This window comes from Gymnoscopelus braueri (genome assembly GCF_963280865.1).
Source record: "Gymnoscopelus braueri genome assembly, chromosome: 23".
Lineage (NCBI taxonomy): Eukaryota > Metazoa > Chordata > Actinopteri > Myctophiformes > Myctophidae > Gymnoscopelus > Gymnoscopelus braueri.
The window spans coordinates 15,055,029-15,077,040 of NC_137625.1; the positions used below are offsets into that span (position 1 = coordinate 15,055,029).

At 42.6% G+C, this 22,012-nt stretch overlaps 1 protein-coding gene across 1 annotated transcript; it reads right to left on the reverse strand.

Annotated features, from left to right (window-relative positions):
• Positions 1-6,478: 6,478 nt before the first annotated feature.
• On the reverse strand, positions 6,479-18,035 carry net1 (neuroepithelial cell transforming 1). Its single transcript, XM_080421679.1, has 8 exons — positions 17,747-18,035; positions 13,416-13,697; positions 12,144-12,206; positions 11,683-11,856; positions 10,758-11,015; positions 9,965-10,135; positions 9,171-9,357; positions 6,479-8,460 (listed from the first exon to the last, which is right to left on the reverse strand). Exons 1-8 carry the CDS (start codon positions 17,837-17,839, stop codon positions 7,970-7,972), a joined length of 1,719 nt encoding a protein of 572 aa, XP_080277805.1. The 5' UTR covers positions 17,840-18,035; the 3' UTR covers positions 6,479-7,969.
• Positions 18,036-22,012: the final 3,977 nt, after the last annotated feature.

The window sequence follows — 22,012 nt, forward strand, 5'->3', positions numbered from 1 at the left end:
ATACATTTAGTATGTATGGTATGGCCAATCTTACTTTCTGACCCCTGGCCTAATGTAATATCAAACAGGGGTCCTTATAACTGCTCCTAAACTGTCTTTTTCTGAGGCAGAGTAAACCACGCTCCACTGGTGTTCACAAGGACTTTTTATTTCCATCCAAGGTAGACAACGTGAAAAACTGTGAATGAAATGACATAAAACAATAATATTTTTAACCACAATGAATTATAAACATGAATTATGAATGTCCTTGTTGACAGCCATGCGGTCTTCATTTTTCTTATTATCGATGAAATGTCCATTTTTGGGCGGTGTAGCCGCCCCTATAAGTGGGGTTGGGACACCTCATTAGTATTAGTTTCCTGCACTGTGATTGGCCCACTTGGCCCACTTTCCTGTACTGTGATTGGCTGACTCTATTGGCTGACTCTATTCAGCACTGTGATTGGCTAGCGAGACACATGATGACATTAATAACCTATAAATAGGATTATGCACTTCCAAAAATCATTTTTTTTGGGAAGTGAGCTTCCATCACTATGATGACCACTGTGATGACCACACCGCCCACTTCACACTGGGTGTGATTTTTTGTTGCATAAACACACACACACAAAAATCATTGTACAGACAAACAAATAAACATGTGACATACCATGTGCACCTTCTGCCCAGATATATTCAGGAGTGTTAGTACTTTATCATTTTATATATTTTCTTCTAGACATTAGACAGAGCTCCTCACAGCTCTGAAACTCTGTTAGTTCTGCAGCAGCACCTAAGCTCACCCAGGTGAACCCAATGCTGCGTGATTGGTGTCACGTGATATCTGCTCCAGCAGGCCACAATGCAGAGAACAGTAGAAGGCACTATATCACCATACTCCATACACATACAATACAGTATATTACCCAAAATAAACAATATTCACTTTCCATATTTTCAGAAAAATTATATCAAATACCACAAAATTCAAAAACTCTGGAACAGCAACAGTCCTTGAAATGAAAATAAGTTGTGAGCTTGTAGATCGGCAATTTTCACAATATTTGTCTCTTTCTTTTATTATTTAACAATTTGGCCAATGTTTGACCAGTTTTTATAGTTTGTTGATTACTTAGTAATGGTCTTTTTTTGTTATTGTATTATTTATTTTTTAGGTATTAAAAAGGTCTTAAAAGTCACTTAACTGTCATCTGGGGACCCCCCAAAAAATCAAGTGGGGACCACCCTGGGGGTCCCGGCCCACAGGTTGAGAACCACAGAGTTAGGGGACACGTGTTGAGACACGGGGAGCCTCTGTACACTCTGTAAAAACCCTGTATGTTTGCATGTTATTCTCACAGACAATCCTCCTTTTATGTCATCTCTGCGAGTGTGTGGGTTGCTTGGCCTTTTCACCATGCATGAGCTTTACCTCATTATAGAATTCAGCCTCACCCACAATGTACCCGCATGGCAATATATTACATGTGTGGACAGTGTGCTTTGTAGCCAAGGGGCAGATTTTTTTTTTATCCATTTCTTTTTCTTTTTTTTAAGGAAAACAGAAACAAGTGAGATCATCAAATGCACATAAGAGGGCATACAGGGAAAACTAAGACAGAAAAAGGAGGGAAAAAATTATAATTACAAAATAAATAATAATACACCTGTATACATACAGTACATGCACACATAATATGTATATAATATGTTTTTTTGTATGTCTATATTATAGACATACAAAAAATAAATATTTAAATGAAGAAAAATTAACTAAACCCTGGGGCAGATCATATTTTGCTCCAAATACAGTGGTGGACTCAACCTGTGTGTCCTGTCGGGATCCCCGCGGGGGTCCCCACATCATTTCTTGCTATTTGTTTTTTTTTGGGGGGGGGGGGGGTCCCAGATGACAGTGAAGTGACAATTTAAGGACTTGTAAGAGCTTTTTAATACCTCAAAAGAAAGAAAGAAAAGAAAAAAACCATTACTGCATCAAAAGTCATCAACAAACTATACAATAAAAACTGGTCAAACATTGGCCAAATTGTCAAATAATATAAGAAATTGTGAAAATAGCTGATCTACAAGCTCACAACGCCAAGGACCCCTTACCTGAGAGAGAGAGATGAAGTAGGGACCCCCACTACATATTGTATAACATTGTGTTACAGATTAAACTTTTTCATAGATTTCATAGATGGCTTCATATACTTGTTTGACAGCACTATCATCAGTGTGTGTTGGATTCATGTTTATGTGTATTTTCAGACATTTAACCACTTACTGAAAACAAAATTAAACCCTCAAAGTATGATATTGAGGGTTCAAGACTCTGCTCTTTTTCCCCGTACACCAAACCTCTTTGCCGAAAATAGCCGATCTTCAAGCTTGTAAAGCTCGTAGATCAGCTATTTTCGGCTTATGTTCCCCTCAGAAAAGGAATTCAAGTGTTCAAGTGGTTAATGTAAAAACAATAGTTCCTAACACAAAAACATTTAGTGGCCCCACTTTAGTAACCAGCTCAGTGGGGCTGTGGTCAGTGGCAGTGGTCAGAGTGTCCGCCCTGAGACTAGGAGATCAGAGTTCGATCTCCGGTCGGGGCCCAATGCCTCCCTGCTTGGCACTCAGCATCAACGGTTGGATTGCGGGTATGTCCCTGCCACATACTAACATCATGTCCAGGGAGTGTACTTGAACATAAACCCGCCTCACGGCTCACGCTACAGAAACAGGAGATAGATTTGTGTCGTATGGGCCTCAGGCGTCGGCAAGGCTTACCCTGTAGACCCCCTAGGGGTCCGGAACCCCCTGTTGAGTAGGCTAGTAGAGCAGACCCACGCTCTACTAGCCTACTCCATATAGAGGCAGAGGGGGGTCAGGCAGCCCCGGGCTGGTGCACTGATACATGGGAGTGTGAGGGAGAAGGAGAAGTGGATTGCTTGGTCAGCGGTAGTGTTTCCACGCTTCCATTATTAAGTAAGGGTGTCACTTCCACGTCCTCGTTACGGTAAGAGGGTGCATGTGTAACTGAGTCAGAGCCGTCTGATATGTGACTACTTCCCTAGTTTGCCTGATTCATATTATCTTGTCTCCTTGTGTGCGTGGACCTGGCTCAAGGCCATGGGTTAGAGAAAGAAGTCATAGCTAAAGGGTATAGGTTTTAAGGGGAGGAATGTGGGGCATTCTAGAAGAGGGAGATGAGTTTAACAGGATGTCTGTGGATAGATTACTTAACCCATTGACCTGAGGCTGATTTGACAAACGGTGCTCAAACTTTTTCATGTCAAGGACCCCCAAAATTAAATGTATTTTACCCCCATCTCAAAATATTTTGTTCCAGGGACCCCCAGAAGCAAAAATGTTTTAGAATAATATTCAAAGATTTGCACGAAGTGACGCTCTATGAGCTTGTGTATCTGCTATTTAAAGTTTAGAATAATGGTTAAAGTGGTTAAAATCTAATATGACACAGATGCTTTCCCGGTTTTACTGGGTTAAAGGAGATCTATATACCTAGCTGTCAATGGTCCACTTCTTGCGAGGCCGAAAGAGGTTTCTGGTGCACTGGTTCATCTCAGATCTCACTGCTGTCTTGTTAAAGCTTCCTTGCATATTATGTTACATTATACTCTAGATCGTCCAAAGCAGACAGATAAATGATGTATAATACCCAAACTAATAGCTGCATAATGTGTGTTGCATAAACTCAGACATTTTTGTATAAAAGTACCCAAAAAAAAAAGAAATTGGTTACGCAACAGCAACTGCATGCTCAAATGAATTGAGTGCCTGGCATTATAACGTCAACCTCAGCCTAGAGTGTTTCCTTGCTTGCTCGGAAACACTTCAGGCCAGCAGACAGCTCTTTCTCTCTTAAAGATCACACCACATTCTTGTAGAACACACTAAAAGAGGCCGACAAACCGAGAAGAGGATTTCTCACCATCTCAACAGTACAATAATCATTTAGGAACGTTTTTTATCTTAACAAACGTTAACCACTGACCTCGGTCACAGCTTAATGTTTAGTCTCAGTCTCAATGCTGTGAAATACAAATCCCCCACCCCTCCTTTCTATGTAAGTATACCTTTTGATCCTACTGAGTTTTTTACCGATATGTAGGCCTCATAGCCGTGGGAAGTAGGGGTGCTGAGGGGGCTGCAGCACCCCCTAAAAATAATGTATGAAAAATAAGTAAATTAAATAAATAAAAATATTGTTAAAACAAATATTAAAAACATTTTTGCATAATGTGCCTGTTGTTATTGGTCATTATTTGGGGGGGATTTAGTGCAATATGTGTTCTGGAACCGAATTAAAGTAACAAAAAACTAAAAAACACCCACATTTTTCTTTTTTTGCATACAGCACCCGTACCCTAAAACGTGTTCCCACGGCCCTGGTAGGCCTATCATATGAATGAATGAAGGCATTTAGTCGGTGATAAAAGGAAAGAGCACATCAGAACGTCCACAACATATAGCAGACACAATATCACAGAAGATTAAACACAATAAAGCGCTAAGGCTTATTTCCATTGCAGTCTTCTAAGTATTACTCCTCTCTGACCTCCTCAAGCCGCATGTTCGTCCTGTTCCCTCAGGTCCAGTGATGCCAGCCTCCTGGAGGTCCCCAAGACCAGGCTCCGAACCTGGGGCTTTCGCTGAGGCTGCCCCTCTCTCTGGAATGCACATATCAGAGATATTCAGAACCGCCCTGAAACCCCACCTGTTCAGAATTGCCTTTCCGAGTTGAACTCTTTTTTTTACTCTTTTTGTTAGCATAACCCTTGACTGTACTACCTGTACTGTTAAAAAAAACTTGTTCATAAAGTATTCAATCAATCAATCAACTAATCAAATTTGACTCCCCAAGATTAATCAGAATCAAACAGGTGAAATGCTACTGCCATGCTACTGACCATGATACTGACCATGATACTGACCATGATTCTGACATGATACTGACCATGATACTGACCATGATACTGACCATGATACTGACATGATACTGACCATGATACTGACATGATACTGACCATGATACTGACATGATACTGACCATGATACTGACATGATACTGACCATGATACTGACATGATACTGACCATGATACTGACATGATACTGACCATGATACTGACATGATACTGACATGTTACTTACATGATACTGACCAGTGACCATGATACTGACCATATTTCTTCCACACCACAATGAAACGTAATAGTTCACGGTAGTTCGATCCATGATCAGAACCTTTTGAAATGCCTTCTTTGGTCTTTTTATGCCTTATGTAAACTAAGCACTTTGAATTGCCTTTGTGTATGAAATGTGCTACAGATCGTTGCCATGCCGTTTAAACCGATGCCCAACCATATTACTGGCAGGAAAAACCTCACGTGTCTATTTGGTTTTGGATATTCAACTTTCATTACAGTAAATAGGCAACATAGCCTATGGAGGGCATGAGCAAATGTTTGGAGAATGCGTTCACTTCTAAAAAGCAGACATGAGGCCATTGCATAATAAAACCTTAAACCGAGCTACGTCCTGCCAAGCAAACCTGCGTAGACAGAAATGGAATGGGCAGAATATCTGGCCTGTCCAATAAACTTTTATGTTTGACATCAATGTGTTTATAGTAACTGCTGAAATGAAAATCTTTCTCTCTCTCTCTGCAGTGTCCACTCATCTTGAATTATCATCACAACGAGACTATAATTGCTTACTAATAGACACATCCTTGTTGATCTAAAAAAAGGCCCTTGATCTTCTTTGGAAGGCTGTGAACAATGCAACCCTCCATATCATCACAGTATTGCCTATAAGCCCTAGTCTTTATGTTAATAAAAGTCTCCAATTCTAGTCAAGTCTCCACTTGTTGGGTCTTCCTAATGAAAAGGTTGATGGTTTAACCCATTAAGACCTGAGGCGATTCTTAAAAATGTTTTCTAAATCCTAACATTCCTAACATAAATTTTATTTTTTCAAGATTTTTCAAAAATAGCAGATCTACAAGCTCATAGCGCAGCACTCGGTGCCGCGCTATGAGCTTGTATATCTGCTATTTTTGAATAGCCAAATAAATCTAAAGAGACAAATGCGTTCCAGGTCTAAATGGGTTAAACTAAGACAAGGTAATATCAATATTGACTTTCGTTTTGAACATAAATGTTATTAGTTGAGGAAATAGGCCGTGGATGTGATTTCTTGTGAATTTTAGAAGTCGTCTCATTTACCGTGGAACTCGAATAATAAGAATGACTGTTTTAGAAGCTTGAGTAATTGTAGTCATACGGTAACGACTATCTCTTCTTGTTTCACTCTTGTCTCATGGCAGAATGAATCATAACCCACGGGCCTACAGCAGATAGCAGGAGGCCTACCGTAAAATCTGTTAACCAATTTTCTTATTGCATTGCCAAACCAGATCGATCAGGACAATAGATTATTACATCATTAACAATAAAACACAAGAGAGCATAAGGTCAGATGTAAATCCTACACAGATCTTTATTGTTCTTTAAATATTCAATTACACCACTTACATACAGGCCGTGGCAGTCAAATCACCCTCTTGGCCTCCTCAGTTCTTTTGTTTAACAACGCAACTCTTTTACTTCTCTCCATCACATACAGAAACTCTCCATCATCTCCCCTCCCCTACATACTTGATCCATTATATTCTCACTGGCTTTTCACCAGTGCCTCAAACATCCATATTGTGTGCACGGTGCAGTACCACATCCGCTTCAACAGCGCTATATCAATACTGTGGCGATACAACACCGTGCATCAACAATCCAACTCGGTTCCATCAACAAGCTTTATCAACCTTTTTTGCTACTTTCTCTCTCAAGCCCTCTGATAACATTCTTTTTTTCCATTCAACAACCATCCTTGAATATTTTAACAAACTTTCTTGTCCTCAATAGTTCCAAACCCCTCAAACATACATTCCGCTGCCTCTACTGGCGCAAGCAGTGTCACCAACTAAAGCTCCATGCAAGATGCTACATTGAAAAGTGATCCGTTTCATTATGAAGTCAGCTTTCTTTTAAACCAACATGGCTCAGTTAGTAGTTGTTGTTTTTGTTTTACATTGAAAATAAAACAAAATACCCCATTTGTAACATCAAATGATTCAAAATTGCTACTTGTAGCAATGTGTTTGTTCTAACAGAAAAAGTGATTGCATTTAAATTAATGCCTCCATCTGCAGTAAATGCAAAATGTAGCCGGGTCATGTCTGTCATTATAGGAATGTACAAAAATAAGACTTGTCCTCCAGTAAATTGGGGGAGAAAAAATAATCATCCTTTCACAGAGAAATTTGCAGTTTTTCGTTTGTTTCGGTGGGTTCTCTTTGACTATTCACCTCTAAATGCCCAAAAATGTCAAATAACTTCAGCTAAAAGCTAAAAACAAAACAAAAAACAGTGCTGTTTGAAAATAGAATAAAAAAAGAGCTACGGTAAAATTTTGAATATAAAATTAAAAATGTAACACTTTAATTACCCCCCAAAATAATGATACATTAATGCTTTATAATTAACAGTAAACAGAACGACCTCCGTCTTCTCCAACAAACGACCACACAGATTAATGTGTGGACTATATGCACATGTTGGCTAATTGTAGCCAACCGCTTCCCTAATTACAGCCGAGGGAAGCCATGCAGGTCTCTGTGGAATACTGCATCTCTGTGGTATGAGCTCGGCCCCTGTCCACTCGACAGGGGACGGGTGGAGGGGTAAGGTAAATAGCTGCCGATGAGGACAGTAACACAGAACACTGATGAAATAATACACACACGCAGACAGACACACATAAATACAAGTCCCAGTGAGCGAGGCAGACTTATAACTGCCCCTACAACCCACTTCTCTTCTCTTCTCCGCATCGTCCCTTTTGTGTTTATCTACAAAAAAAGTCAGTTCTGAGGGAGTCCATTTTCTCACACTGCTACGGTTGCAACTTTATACCATAGTCTCTTTTCTCTTTCCTAAGGACCCGAAGGACCTCTTCTCCTTCTTGGTTTTGTGCGGTACGGGCGAAGAGAGTGGGGACGAGGGCGACGAGGGGGATGACGGGGACGAAGATAAGGACGACGATGAGGATCGGGAGGACGGGGACAAGGAGGCGGGGCTGGGGGTCTCGTCCACGCGCTGCGCCGGCGAGCAGGGGGCCGACTGGGCCTTCTCTGGGCCGACCGGGCAGTTCTCGTCGGCCTCCTCCATGTGGACGATGGCGGAGACGGAGGAGGGGCGGCGCTTGGAGCGGGCGTCGGCGGGCGAAGGCGACGCGGGCGAAGGCGACGCGGGAGCCTCGGCGGGGAGCGGCCGGTGGACGGAGATGGCGCTGCGCAGGCAGTTGAGCCACTGCTGCTTGTGGAAGATGTCGTTCACCTGCAGCGTGTGCGACTGGCCCTGGGTCGGGTCCTGGAAGCGCACACGGAAGATGTTCTTGGCTGCGGAGGAGGAAGGACATGGAAGAGTTCGATTAGTCACTTACAGTGGTGGAAAAAGTACTCAAATTCTTTACTTAAGTAAAAGTACCAATACTGCAATATAAAAATACTCTGTTACAAGTAAAAATCCAAAATTAAAAATTTACTTGAGTAAAAGTACAAAAGTATTGGCATCAAAATGTACTTAAAGTACCAAAAGTAAAAGTACTAAATATTTGAAAATAGCCGATCTACAAGCTCACAACGCGTCGCGATGCGACGCGTTGTGAGCTTGTAGATCTGCTATTTTCAAATAGCCTATGTATAAAATAGGGCTAAAGTGGTTAATGTATGTTTCATTATATCATAGTTTATATCTGAAAAGTAACTAGTAACTAAAGTTTTCAAATAATTGTAGTGGAGTAAAAGTACAATATTTGCCTCTGAGATGTAGTGGAGTAGAAGTAAAAGTATTGGAAATTGGAAATACTCAAGTAAAGTACAATACCTCAAAATTGTACTTAAGTACAGTACTTGAGTAAATGTACTTGGTTACTTTCCACCACTGGTCACTTAAGCCCTATATACTTATATACTGTATGCATGACAGCGAAAATAGCCGATCTACAAGAGAGCTTGTAGATCGGCTATTTTCAAAAAAAGGGATGCCAGCCAGGCTTGATGTGGTTAATAAAGCTATTCAAACTGTGGTGGGAGTGGTGTCTGCTCACCTTTGTCTGAGTTGCTGAAAGCCCCCCTGAAGGAGCCGCCCATTCGGACGTCTCCGTCCTGCAGGTCCTCCAGAACCAGGTCGTGCACCGGGATGGGCTGCCGGTACACCTGGAAACACTGGCGCTCGTTCCTGGTCACGGGCCGCGTGAGGACCAGCAGCTCGTTGAACAGGAACACGTACATCTTCTAGAAGAAGGAAGGAAGGAAAGAACTTATTAAAATCCCATCGCTGACTTCGATCTCCTACGGTAACAATGTGAATCTAAATATAGATTGTTATCATATGGTTAAATCATCGCCGTATTGCCGTACATGTTAACCCATTGAGACCTGTAGCCGATTCTACATGTCTCCTAAATCTCAACAGTTTTCTGAAAAACGTATGTTTCTATATCCGTGGTGCTCAATCTTTTTCATGTCCAGGACCCCCAAAAGGATATGTATTTGGCCGCGGACCCCCATCAAAATATTTTGTTCCAGGGACCCCCCAGAAGCAAAGATTTGAGTAAAAAATGTTCGCTTTAAAAGTATATATATTCAAAGATTTGCACACATTTTCACGATTTTTCAAAAATAGCAGATCTACAAGCTCGTAGCGCGGCACTCGGTGCCGCGCTATGAGCTTGTAGATCTGCTATTTTTGAATAGCTCAAAGTGTAAAATAATGCTTTTTAGCTCAAATCTAAAAATGACACAGTTCCAGGTCAGTCTTAATGGGTTAATATGGAGCATGCATTGGTGCATATGATGGCAGAAGCGGAAGTGTGTGTGTGTAATGACGTGCATGCCGTACCGTGCCACTCTTGTTGCGGAGCTCCCCGTGACACAACAGGCTCTTGCACTCGTCGATGTGCGGGTCTCTCTGCCTCTCGTCCAGATACTCTAGCTTTTCGATGTAGTACTGGCACTCGGACTCTCCCTTCTTCATGTTGATGTCCGACAGCACACCCTGGATGATGGTGATCTGGAAGCAGAAACATTCATATTTAGTCACATACACCACCACAACCACGGGGAGGACATAAAGATGACTCTTTGACTGACTGTGTGTGTGTGCAGTGGTGGAAAAAGTACTCAAATATTTTACTTAAGTAAAAGTATCAATACTGCTATGTAGAAGTACTCCGTTACAAGTAAAAGTTCGGAATTAAAAATGTACTTGAGTAAAAGTACAAAAGTATTGGTATCAAAATGTACTTAAAGTACCTAAAGTAAAAGTACAAAAATGTTTGAAAATAGCAGATCTACAAGCTCACAACGCGTCGCGATGCGACGCGTTGTGAGCTTGTAGATCGGCTATTTTCAAATAGCCTAGGTATAAAATAGGGCTAAAGTGGTTAATGTGTGTTTCATTATATCATAGTTTATATCTGAAAAGTAACTAGTAACTAAAGTTTTCAAATAATTGTAGTGGAGTAAAAGTACAATATTTGCCTCTGAGATGTAGTGGAGTAGAAGTAAAAGTATTGGAAATTGGAAATACTCAAGTAAAGTACAAATACCTCAAAATTGTACTTAAGTACAGTACTTAAGTAAATGTACTTAGTTACTTTCCACCACTGTGTGTGTGTGTGTCCTACACTCACCGCTTGCTCCAGCTTGGCTGTGTCGGCATGCTCCGCAGGCGTGTGCCTCAGGATCTCTCTGAGCAACAGCGGGTACTTGACCAGGCGCGAGCGCGGGATGTCCAGGAAGCTCCAGAGGTCCAGCTTCCTGCTGAAAGGCGACTCCAGGCAGCGCTGCAGGAAGTCCTGCACCCTCCGGTCCTGTTTCTTCTGGTCGAGCAGGGCCTTGGCCGCCAGCTGGTTGCTGCAGTAGTCCCTGTAGGCGTTCAGCCTGGGCAGCTGCATTAAAAGGGGAGAAAAATAGTTAGCACTCCAACGACACCGATTTGTTTGAAATGCATGGAAACCACAGAGGTCATGGGCAGTGTTGGAAAGTAACTAAAGTAATATGTAACTTAAAAGTAATATTATTACTTTTTTCCAGTAACTAGTAAAGTAACTAATTACTTTTGGCAGGGAGTAATAAGTAAGTAACTATATTACATTTTAAACAAGTAATATGTAATAAGTAATATATCACTATGTTTTAGTAACTTTTGAAACACAGTGTTGGAAAGTAACTATAAAGTAATATGTAACTTAAAGTAATATATTACTTTTTTCAAGTAACTAGTAAAGTAACTAATTACTTTTGGCAGGGAGTAATAAGTAAAGTAACTATATTACATTTTAAACAAGTAATATGTAATAAGTAATATATCACTATGTTTTAGTAACTTTTCCAACACAGTGTTGGAAAGTAACTATAAAGTAATATGTAACTTAAAGTAATATATTACTTTTTTCCAGTAACTAGTAAAGTAACTAATTACTTTTGGCAGGGAGTAATAAGTAAAGTAACTATATTACTTTTTAAACAAGTAATATGTAATAAGTAATATATTACTATGTTTTAGTAACTTTTCCAACACTGGTCATGGGGTCAACGGTGGGACATGGCACTTACCCAGCTCACGACGATCTGTCCGATCTGTCCCACGGTCCCATCCTGGCCGGTGGCTTTAGCCAGCTGGGCCAGCAGGTCCTCGTGCATCGGGATGAAAGTATCCAAGTTGCCAAAGATGCGAGTCAGCTCCTCCTCGGACATGATGGACAGCTTCAGCATCGGGTCGTGGTACGCCTGCGGATAGGGAGAGGGAAAGTAGTCAAATAACCATCCTCCCGCATTGCGTTCTTTAATGATAACAGAGGGAGGAGATCGGGGGTGAGCGCGGAGGCTAAGAATAGCTCGCTTTAGGGGTAAGGAGGGAAATACAGCGAAGAGGTATCATTCCTTTCTTTTTATAACCTCTGGCTCAAGTGTGTGGAGGCCCTGCCAGCCTCTGATCAAATCTTGTTTTCTTTACACGCACTCCCCTCCAGTCGAGGAGGTTTAAAAAAAGGAAGGATTAAAAACAAAATACAAACCTTGCGTGCAAGCTGCAGGTCTTCAATCAGGTCCTGTTCTCCGCGAGACAACTCAAATATAGCCTGAGGAAGGAAGGAGATAAAAGACATTTAGAGAAAAAAAAATGTAAAAAGAATTGGACTGGATGTCATTCTATTATTACATTCAGTACCCATTACACTAAATAGTCAACGCTGAGGCCAGATTGCTGAGGTCAACCACTAAATCTGTGTGCTTGCCTGACTCTAGTGTCTCCCTCCTCCCTGCTCTCCATGTCTGTGCTTACATGTGCGTGCTACGGTGTTTATGGGTCCTGACAGTTGGCTGAGATGTCTGCCATGTAGGAGTCGAGTACAGAGGTAGAGGGCCCAGTGCAGCTATACACTATGTAAGACCTGCAGCTCTACACTGGCTCACACAGTTTTGACCCCACTTAGCTCTTTTAGCACAAATACTATGGGGACATGTGAATGTTAACATAGTCTGAAAAGCTTACTGGCACAAGTGGAGCAGCAGAAAAAGGGGAGAAAATGTTGTCTGAGTGCGTCAGCAGTGGTGGATAAAGTACTCAAATTCTTTACTTAAGTAAAAGTACCAATACTGCAATAAAAAAATACTCTGTTACAAGTAAAAGTCCAGAATAAAAAAATTACTTGAGTAAAAGTACAAAAGTATTGGCATCAAAATGTACTTAAAGTATCAAAAGTAAAAGTACTAAATATTTGAAAATAGCCGATCTACAAGCTCACAACGCGTCGCGATGCGACGCGTTGTGAGCTTGTAGATCTGCTATTTTCAAATAGCCTATGTATAAAATAGGGCTAAAGTGGTTCATGTATGTTTCATTATATCATAATTTATATCTGAAAAGTAACTAGTAACTAAAGTTTTCAAATAATTGTAGTGGAGTAAAAGTACAATATTTGCCTCTGAGATGTAGTGGAGTAGAAGTAAAAGTATTGGAAATTGGAAATACTCGAGTAAAGTACAAATACCTCAAAATTGTACTTAAGTACAGTACTTAAGTAAATGTACTTAGTTACTTTCCACCACTGTGCGTCAGAGCCATGGAGTGCATTAAATCCTTTGTACTGGCCCTCTGGGCTTAATAATAAAACTGTCCAGACAGCCAGAATATTGTGCTATTGCCTGGATTTTTGACCTAGAATGCTATTTGGTTATAGTTTTTTCTCCCTGGCTGCAGTTGGCTGCAGACCCGACATGCAGAGATCTGTACAGCGTAGTCTTCAGTGTGACTGTTTAAAGTCACGAACTCTGTGTCGTTTTCTCACCTCCTGCCTCTTAATCTCCTTGGTGGAGAAGGTTCCCTTCTGGTGGACGTCTAGCGTCTCGGACCACAGCGTGCTGTTCCTCCTTTTGGGCGGCGTAGGGGCCGCCGCCCTGCTGCTGCAAGGCTTCTGGGGCATGATGCCTGGCGACTTGCCATCGCCCCCCCGGAACGAGGCCTGGATGGTTTGGCCGAAGCGCCGGACGGCCCCACTCTTCCCCGGAGAGATGAGGTTGGCTAGCGTCGTCACCCTGCCGAGAGGACGTACACGCTTGTTGCTGGGTTCCTGGAGAGAGGAAGAGAGAGAGAGTGACACAGCAAGGGGTTAGTCAGGCGCTTTGTCATGTTCACACACTGTGCATAATTACGGTAATACTAAACTTCCTGTGCCGTGAACTCAGTGGTGGAAAGTAACTAAGTACATTTACTTAAGTACTGTACTTAAGTACAATTTTGAGGTATTTGTACTTTACTTGAGTATTTCCAATTTCCAATATTTTTTACTTCTACTCCACTACATCTCAGAGGCAAATATTGTACTTTTACTCCACTACATTTACTTGAAAACTTTAGTTACTAGTTACTTTTCAGATATAAACTATGATATAATGAAACATACATTAACCACTTTAGCCCTATTTTATACATAGGCTATTTGAAAATAGCCGATCTACAAGCTCACAACGCGTCGCATCGCGACGCGTTGTGAGCTTGTAGATCTGCTATTTTCAAATATTTAGTACTTTAAGTACATTTTTATGCCAATACTTTTGTACTTTTACTCAAGTAAATTTTGGATCCTGGACTTTTACTTGTAACAGAGTATTTTTATATTGCAGTATTGGTACTTTTACTTAAGTAAAGAATTTGAGTACTTTTTCCACCACTGAATTACAGTAATACTAAACTTCCTGTGCCGTGAACTCGAAACTAATGGATTCGATCAGGCCACCATAGGGAATTTCCACCAAGGAGGAACCCTGCAGAGAGTGCAGGCATTCCCTTGTGACTTCCCTTGTGATGAAGCCCGCCATCTCAACTCATAAATCTGTATCGGAGCCTCCACTCCCTGCTCTTGAGCTGAGCCCACAGACAGACAGACAGACAGACAGACAGACAGACAGACAGACAGACCAGCAGACAGAGTTTTAGTGAGGTTAGGATAAAGAGGAGGAGGAGTAAGCCCCCCCCCCCCCCCCAACAGCTGTCAGCTCCATCATGTTAAGAGTCCAGGGCCCACAGAGCACAAAGACCTCCTCTCTGACAGATGACTTACTGGGGAAGGGGGCATGGAGGCATGCCAGGAATGCACGGGACCCGTGCTCTCAGCTGTCCGAGAGTGGCCATGCAACCCCCCCCCCCCCCCCCCCCCAACCCACCCACACACATAGTCACACAGTACTCGGCTATCTGGCCTGACAACAGCAAAACTCAAGAGAGAGAGAGACTCTGTTCTATCACTCAAACAGTGTGAGAGACAAATGGCTCCTGAGTGGCCCTTGCTCTTTAACTGGTCCCTTTAACTCCCAGAGTGTGTGTGTGTGTGTGTGTGTGGCATGGGACAGTGTGGCACCGTGTCATCACGGGACAGCTAAGACAAACACACCGGCAAGCAGGAAGCGGGGAAAGGAGACACTGCCATAAACAGACAGTGAATCTGTCCCCCCCTCACTCTGCTGACTGTTGATATTTGGGAGTGAGTGTGTGTGTGTGTGTGTGGAGGGTAGAACAACAGTGGTGTTTTTTTTTGTTGCATGCGAGTCAAGGCAGGCCCCTGCAGCAGCCCTCGCGTGAGAGCAGCACCACACCTGGACCAGGTGACCCCTCCCCCCTCCTCCCCCTTGCTGCCTCCCTTCACCGAGCCCCGAGGCTGGGAGCGGGGAGAGAGAGAGAGAGAGAGAGAGAGAGAGAGAGAGAGAGACGCTTGGGCACTTTGCCAACAGCAACAAGACCAGAGGAATCAAAGCGCTGCAGATGTGAGGTAATGATTTCAAGCCACAGAGCCTCTTCAAAAACATGACAGTAGAAGACAGCCGCAGTCGTAATTATCTCCTTAGTTCTTTGGGAGATGTTTTTTGAGGGGCGGGGGCAGTGTGCACGTGTTTCTTGTTGAATTTTTTGAGCACTGCAGAACCAGTTGCTAAAGAGCTGCCTGTGTTTTCTACTGACTCAGGGCGAACCAGGATTTTTTTCTTTCTTTCTTTCTTTTTTTTTTTGCCTCAGCTCAGCAAAACTGAGAAACAAGAGTGGCCATTCAGGCCCCGCAGACACAGCTGTGGAACAGATCTGCATTAAGTCTGGAGTGGCATTAGAAGCCACTGTGGTTGTGGCCACGTATCTCCACACACTGGACCAGAATATTATGGTCAAAGACAGACAGCCATCCAAAAAAAATTACTTTGCAAACCCCCCTCTAAACTGAGACGGACCAATAAACAGAGAGGGGCCACTTCCAAACCACCAGACTCATCGTGGTCAGTGAAGGAATCCACATTAGGAAGAGGGCCCTGTGAAAACGATTCTTGACTGAAAGGGCAGCTCATCAACGCCAGTTTAGCGTTTCGGCCTAAACTCCCTGGACAAAGGGAGAGGGGAAAAAGCCTGAATTTGGTTTTCAAGTGAGTGAGGAGGGGGGCTTCCAGAGTCAATATTGGAAACGTGTGTTGCCCATTGTGCCTTTCCTGTCCATTGGGGGACCAGCCCTGGAATAACAAAGGGCCACTAGTCCCACTCTTTGTGTAGGCTCCCCGTTTACCACTCTATCGGCTGGAAAGTGCAACACTGCAGGCAGACTGATAGAAAATAGTTTCTATTCCAGACTGTGTGTCCAGAGGGAACTCCCTCGAGGGCTGTTCAGTCCCACTCACTTCAGGAAACCAGCCAGATCCGGGATTTGTGCTGCCGGTTTAGGTAGCCGTCAACAGTGGAACAACCGACTCCCCCCCCCCCCCTCACACACACACAGACACGCCAAAGCACCAATTCACGTTTTTTCCAACAACACATGTACTGTACATGTGTGCTCCCAGCAATAAAACACTCCTAGCCTAACTCCCAAGATTACATTCCCATAAACTCTTCAGTCAAGGGGAGGCCCCCCGAAAAGTTCCCTTCCCGCGCCCCTGTTTTCCCTTTGATGTAAACCATGCACGCGCTTGTCTGCTAATACCGGGGGTCTGTCCCGGCTCTCTGCACGCACTGATTACAACCACAAAGTTGAGCTGATGGAGACCAGGGATAGGGCAACCAGGCCTCACTTCATTGCGGGAAAGGTGAGGAGTTTATCACAAAATGTGCACATCTGAAACCAAGGATTGGGATTCACTTCTCTTTTCACCAGAAGGCCTGACAAATGAGACTTCTGCTTCTCTTTACCGAAATGAAACCGCAGAATTATTGGAAAGGGGAAGGAAGGGATGGCATCCTGGGCACAAAGAATTGACTCAACGATATACTGAGTCAGAAGATACTCTTCTTTAAAAAAAAATCAGCTGAGATGGGGAAGTAGAAAGCCTCAGAACAGGAAGAACACCTGGAACCGGCAGCGCTGCTGCAGTCCCTTTCATTGTAAGGCTAAAAGGAATGCTCTTAGGCTGCTGTGTGGGCAGCACTTACACCTGACAACAGACAATCTGCTCCACATCGCCCCGAGGCCATGGGGAAGTCCAACCACCTGACTTCTTTTGCATTAGCATGAACCTATTGTCATGGAGTTCTTGTGCTTTACATCAAGCACTCCCAGTAGTAGAGGACTGATCTCTTTAACTTAAAGGATGGAGCTTTGTTTGCTGAGTGTCTGCCCCCTGCCGACCTCACTCTTTGTGGTGATTTTTATCTTTACTGCCTCCTTTAATCAGTCAGTATCCCCACCTGGGGGCTGAGCTACCTGCCGGGTCACATTCTCGCCGAAATGCAGCATAACAGGGGACAAGGCAAACCATCTCCTGTTTCTAGTTATACAACAGTCCAATTATCTCCAATAATTAACTTAGCGTTAACTAAATGTCCCAATGGGTCAATAAAGTTGATCTAATCTAGTAACCTAGATCAGACAGGAAAACAGCAGTTAACATCCATAAAGGCGACTCTAGCACAAAGTGCATGCAAATACACACACACATACCCACACACCCTGCGTGTCCAGGTGAGATAAGAACAGGGCTAGTCACTGATTCACTAACATCTGATAAGGTGACCTGATCCAGCCCTGGTCTAAGCCGATACTAAGAACACACAACAACTCACAGCCCAGCAAAGCAAAAACGGGTATTAATTTGCAAACGTATAAATTCATGACAATAAAACAAATGTCTTTTCCCCACCCACGCCTCTCACCTCTGACTCTTTATTGGCTTGGTTCTGGTAGTCTATCAATTGAAGCGTCCGTTTGATAGGCACCAAGCTACCCAGCTCATCGTAAGCCACCATAGCTTTCAGTAGAAACACGATATCCTCTTTTAATCCTGATGGAGTCCGCTCTTGAGTAATCCACGTGAGAAAAATAGATTAAATAAATACTGTGAGAGAAAAACAAAAACAAAAAAAAAGTAGATGCGTTCCCCCTTTATTCCATTTTTTCCCCTGTGATGCAGGACCGGGTCCCTGAAGTAGACTTCTCACACTCTCTAAACTTTGTTCTGAGGTGGACCGAGGGAGGGAGGGCTTTTATATCCAGACAGGGAGAGAGGGAGGGGCAAACTCCACACAGCACTCCCATTGCTGTGAGAAAGAGAGGGGGGGGTATCACTTTACTTAGAAGTGTGAAGAAGAGACTACAGCCTGCATGCTCCCTGTTGCCGATTCACTCACACTGAAAACAGTAGTGAGAATTTTAAGGATCACATACAATGCTTACCAAGAAGAGAGTTTGCAATAATAATACTAACTCAATGCAGGACTGCGGGCCGGCTTCATGTAATCTCACATAATAATGGGAGTGTCACCTGGGGGAAGGAGGTTTTAAGGTTTTTCGAATACTAGTACAGGAAAACATATCTCTACAGGACTTTCTCCTGGGTAAATGTGTGCATCGGTAAATAAAGACGATGGCTTCCAGGAAGCCACTGGTTTACATGCATTTAAGTATGGTTTGCTGACTGTCAGTCATCACACATTTGAAGACATGCAAACAACAGAATGTATGTCTCTACCAGAAAGTAGTTCCCAGATGATTGTTTTACAGAAACTCAAATTGAAAGGTTAACTTTTAATCATTCAGGAAATTAGCTGGAGAAGCAGAAGATTTTAAGGTGGCTTTATCATCTGAAAGTAAAAGGTAGTTTTTTGGAAAAAAAAAAATAGGTACGACTTTATATTAAGGTCGGTATATAATGCGTTATAACCACATTTATAATGCATTAATGCACTTATAAGGCATTATAACACTCTTTATAAATGTTTATAATTATGCATAACAACTTATAAAGAGTGTTATAAGTACCTTATAAGCATATTATAATGCATTATAATGCATTATAATGTGATTATAATACAATATAGACCTGACCCTTAAGTGAAGTGTTGCAAAAAAACGGTGGTAAGATTCAGAACATGGTCAGCAGCAATGCATAGTTAAAGTGATTTGTAATAAAAAATAGTCAAAACGCTGCTAAAAGTTTTAAAAGATTTGACTCTCCCATTAGATCAGTCAAGCACGCTGCGCAATCCTAGAGAGTTAAATTAACACTGAGAACTTTGCAGTACAGCAAACCTTAAACATAAATGACCACTTAGTAGGTAATAAGTATTTGGCTATTACTTGTTGGGTGAAACAGAGAGCGAGTGTCATTGTAAGCTGTAGAATGTGTAAAGTGCACTGCATTCTGTTTGTTCTGTGGTTTAACTAACGACAGAGCCGTTATTAGCCTTGGCAATTGCATTGGTTCGATTACAATATCAATGGATGGGTCTCATTGTCACATACACACAGCAGTCTACACTGAAACCTGTATATTGAGATCTGTTGGGGGGAGGGTTGGGTTGAGACCCCCCCCCCCCCCCCATTTCACTTGATGATTGCTGTATAATTATAGTTTGAATTAAAATCCATATGTGTAAGTTTCAGTGTAAAACATAGACTAATAGACAAAAGACGTTGCCAATTCTTTTTATGTATATTTTTGTTTTACTTTTGACATACACTCCTACCCAACAAGGCAAAGAAATTATTTAAATTTACCCTAGTCATACTTTAGTTCTGATGTGTAATTGGTTTTTCTGTCTTTTTCTTCTTCTGTGCAGTTTTTGTGTTTTTATTTCTTTATTGCACTGCTGGTCCCCTTGTAAACTTGTATTATTTTGTATTGTTCTTACTGAACTTTTAATGTATACTATTTAATGACCTCTTCCATTAAGGAAAGGATTCCAAATAAGCCTGTTGGCTTCTTCCTTTTCTTGCACAATAACTTGTTTTCAATTGATATGCATCGTTTCTATTTTATATTACAATGTGCTCATAAACTAAACTAAACTAAACTATGCCAATTCTGAAGCAGAAGTCAGACATGGAGTTCTCTATTCAACCCAGACAGAAAAACTGTTCTTCCGCCACGGTTAGGGAAACGCCAAACACACCTGCCCGGTGTGTGTATGAGTCAGTCTGTTTCTCCCTCAGCCTGAACCTGTGACTGAGCGTGCTGCTCTGCACACCCATACAGCTGCTGCACAAATGGACCACAGAATGCAAGGTGCTAAAGGTGTGATGGGTCAGCTAACACGGTGCAAAGTGGAAGTACTGCAGGGAGCTACTCTGGGGTGTGAGAATTGTGTCTGCGTGTGTCTGCGTGTGTGTGTGTGTGTGTGTGTGTGTGTGTGTGTGTGTGTGTGTGTGTGTGTGTGTGTGTGTGTCTGTCTGTGTTTTTTAGGCAAATGGACGAGACCTGCTGGCCCTAATTCATCCCCTCGCCTGTGTCAACACGGAGGTGTGAAACAGGACATGGGCCCCATAGCATTTGTGCTATGGCAGAGAGAGAGACATGCCAGATGCTGATGTAGCTACATGGTGGCTAAGGCCTTGTTGTTCAGGGTTTTATATTTAGTTGCACACTGAAAATAATAGCCTATCTACATGCTCACAAAGTGTTGCGTTGTGACCGCTTTTCTATTTTGGCTATTTTCAGTGTGCAACGCCAGCACGCATCCAAGTAAGTCTGCAGCACAAAAGGTTAGGGTGTTTGAGTTGAGCGTTCCTCACTGTCTGGGTATTTTAAGATGATTGTGCTGCCATCAGCAAAGTAGCGAACATGACAATGTTCATTGTAAAGGAGAAAGTAGACAGACATGACTGGAAGGGAGTTTTTATCTGTCTTGTGCGTGTCGTCGAGAAGGTGTTTTAAAGGTCTGCAGTTCCTCCGCGTTACTCACTCTGCATGAAGCCTGAATCAGCTGTGTATGTCTGGGCCGGGTTGTGGCTGGGTGGGCCGGCCGTGCTAAAAAAACTCAACAACGTGGCTAGGCCTGCCTCGCTTCAACGCCCCGAGTCACTCTCAACTGCAGCTGGAGTACAGTCATCACACACACACCCCCCCCACACACACACACACACACACACGCATATATACACAGATTATATACAGCAGCAGGTGTGTACACACAGACAGATTATCTTTTTTTAATTCTACTTGTAATTTAACATAGGGGCAGACATATACATAGTCTCTCTCTCTCTCTCTCGCTCTCTCACAGTCACACACACACACACACACACACACACACACACACACACACACACACACACACACACACACACACACACACACACACACACACACACACACACACACACACACACACACACACACACACACACACACACACACACACACACACACACACACACACACACACACATAGATAGCCTGTGTGTGTGTGTGTGTGTGTGTGTGTGTGTGTGTGTGTGTGTGTGTGTGTGTGTGTGTGTGTGTGTGTGTGTGTGTGTGTGTGTGTGTGTGTGTGTGTGTGTGTGTGTGTGTGTGCGCACACACGCAGTCACATTGACAGACACACACCACTATAGGCTATAATTCTAGTCTAGGTTTTTACACACAGTCAGAATGATAGGAGTGAGTGAGTCATGCAGTAAAAGCCGTGTCGTTTCACCGCTCTATAACCCATACCGTGCCATGGACAGACAGAGCCTCAGGCCCCAGGGACTGCACTGCACTCATACCCTCACATCATCATCATGATGATCAGTAGCACAGAGACCACAGTGGCTAATTACAACTCTGGCCAAGACATTAGGCAGTGGTGGAAAGTAACTAAGTACATGTACTTAAGTACAATTTTGAGGTATTTGTACTTTACTGGAGTATTTCCAATACTTTTACTTCTACTCCACTACATCTCAGGGGCAAATATTTAACTTTTACTCCACTACAATTATTTGAAAACTTTAGTTACTAGTTACTTTTCAGGTATAAATTATGATATTATAAAACATACATTAACCACTTTAGCCCTATTTTATACATAGGCTATTTGAAAATAGCCGATCTGCAAGCTCACAACGCGTCGCATCGCGAAGCTATTTTCAAATATTTTAGTACTTTTACTTTTGGTACTTTAAGTACATTTTGATGCCAATACTTTTGTAGTTTTACT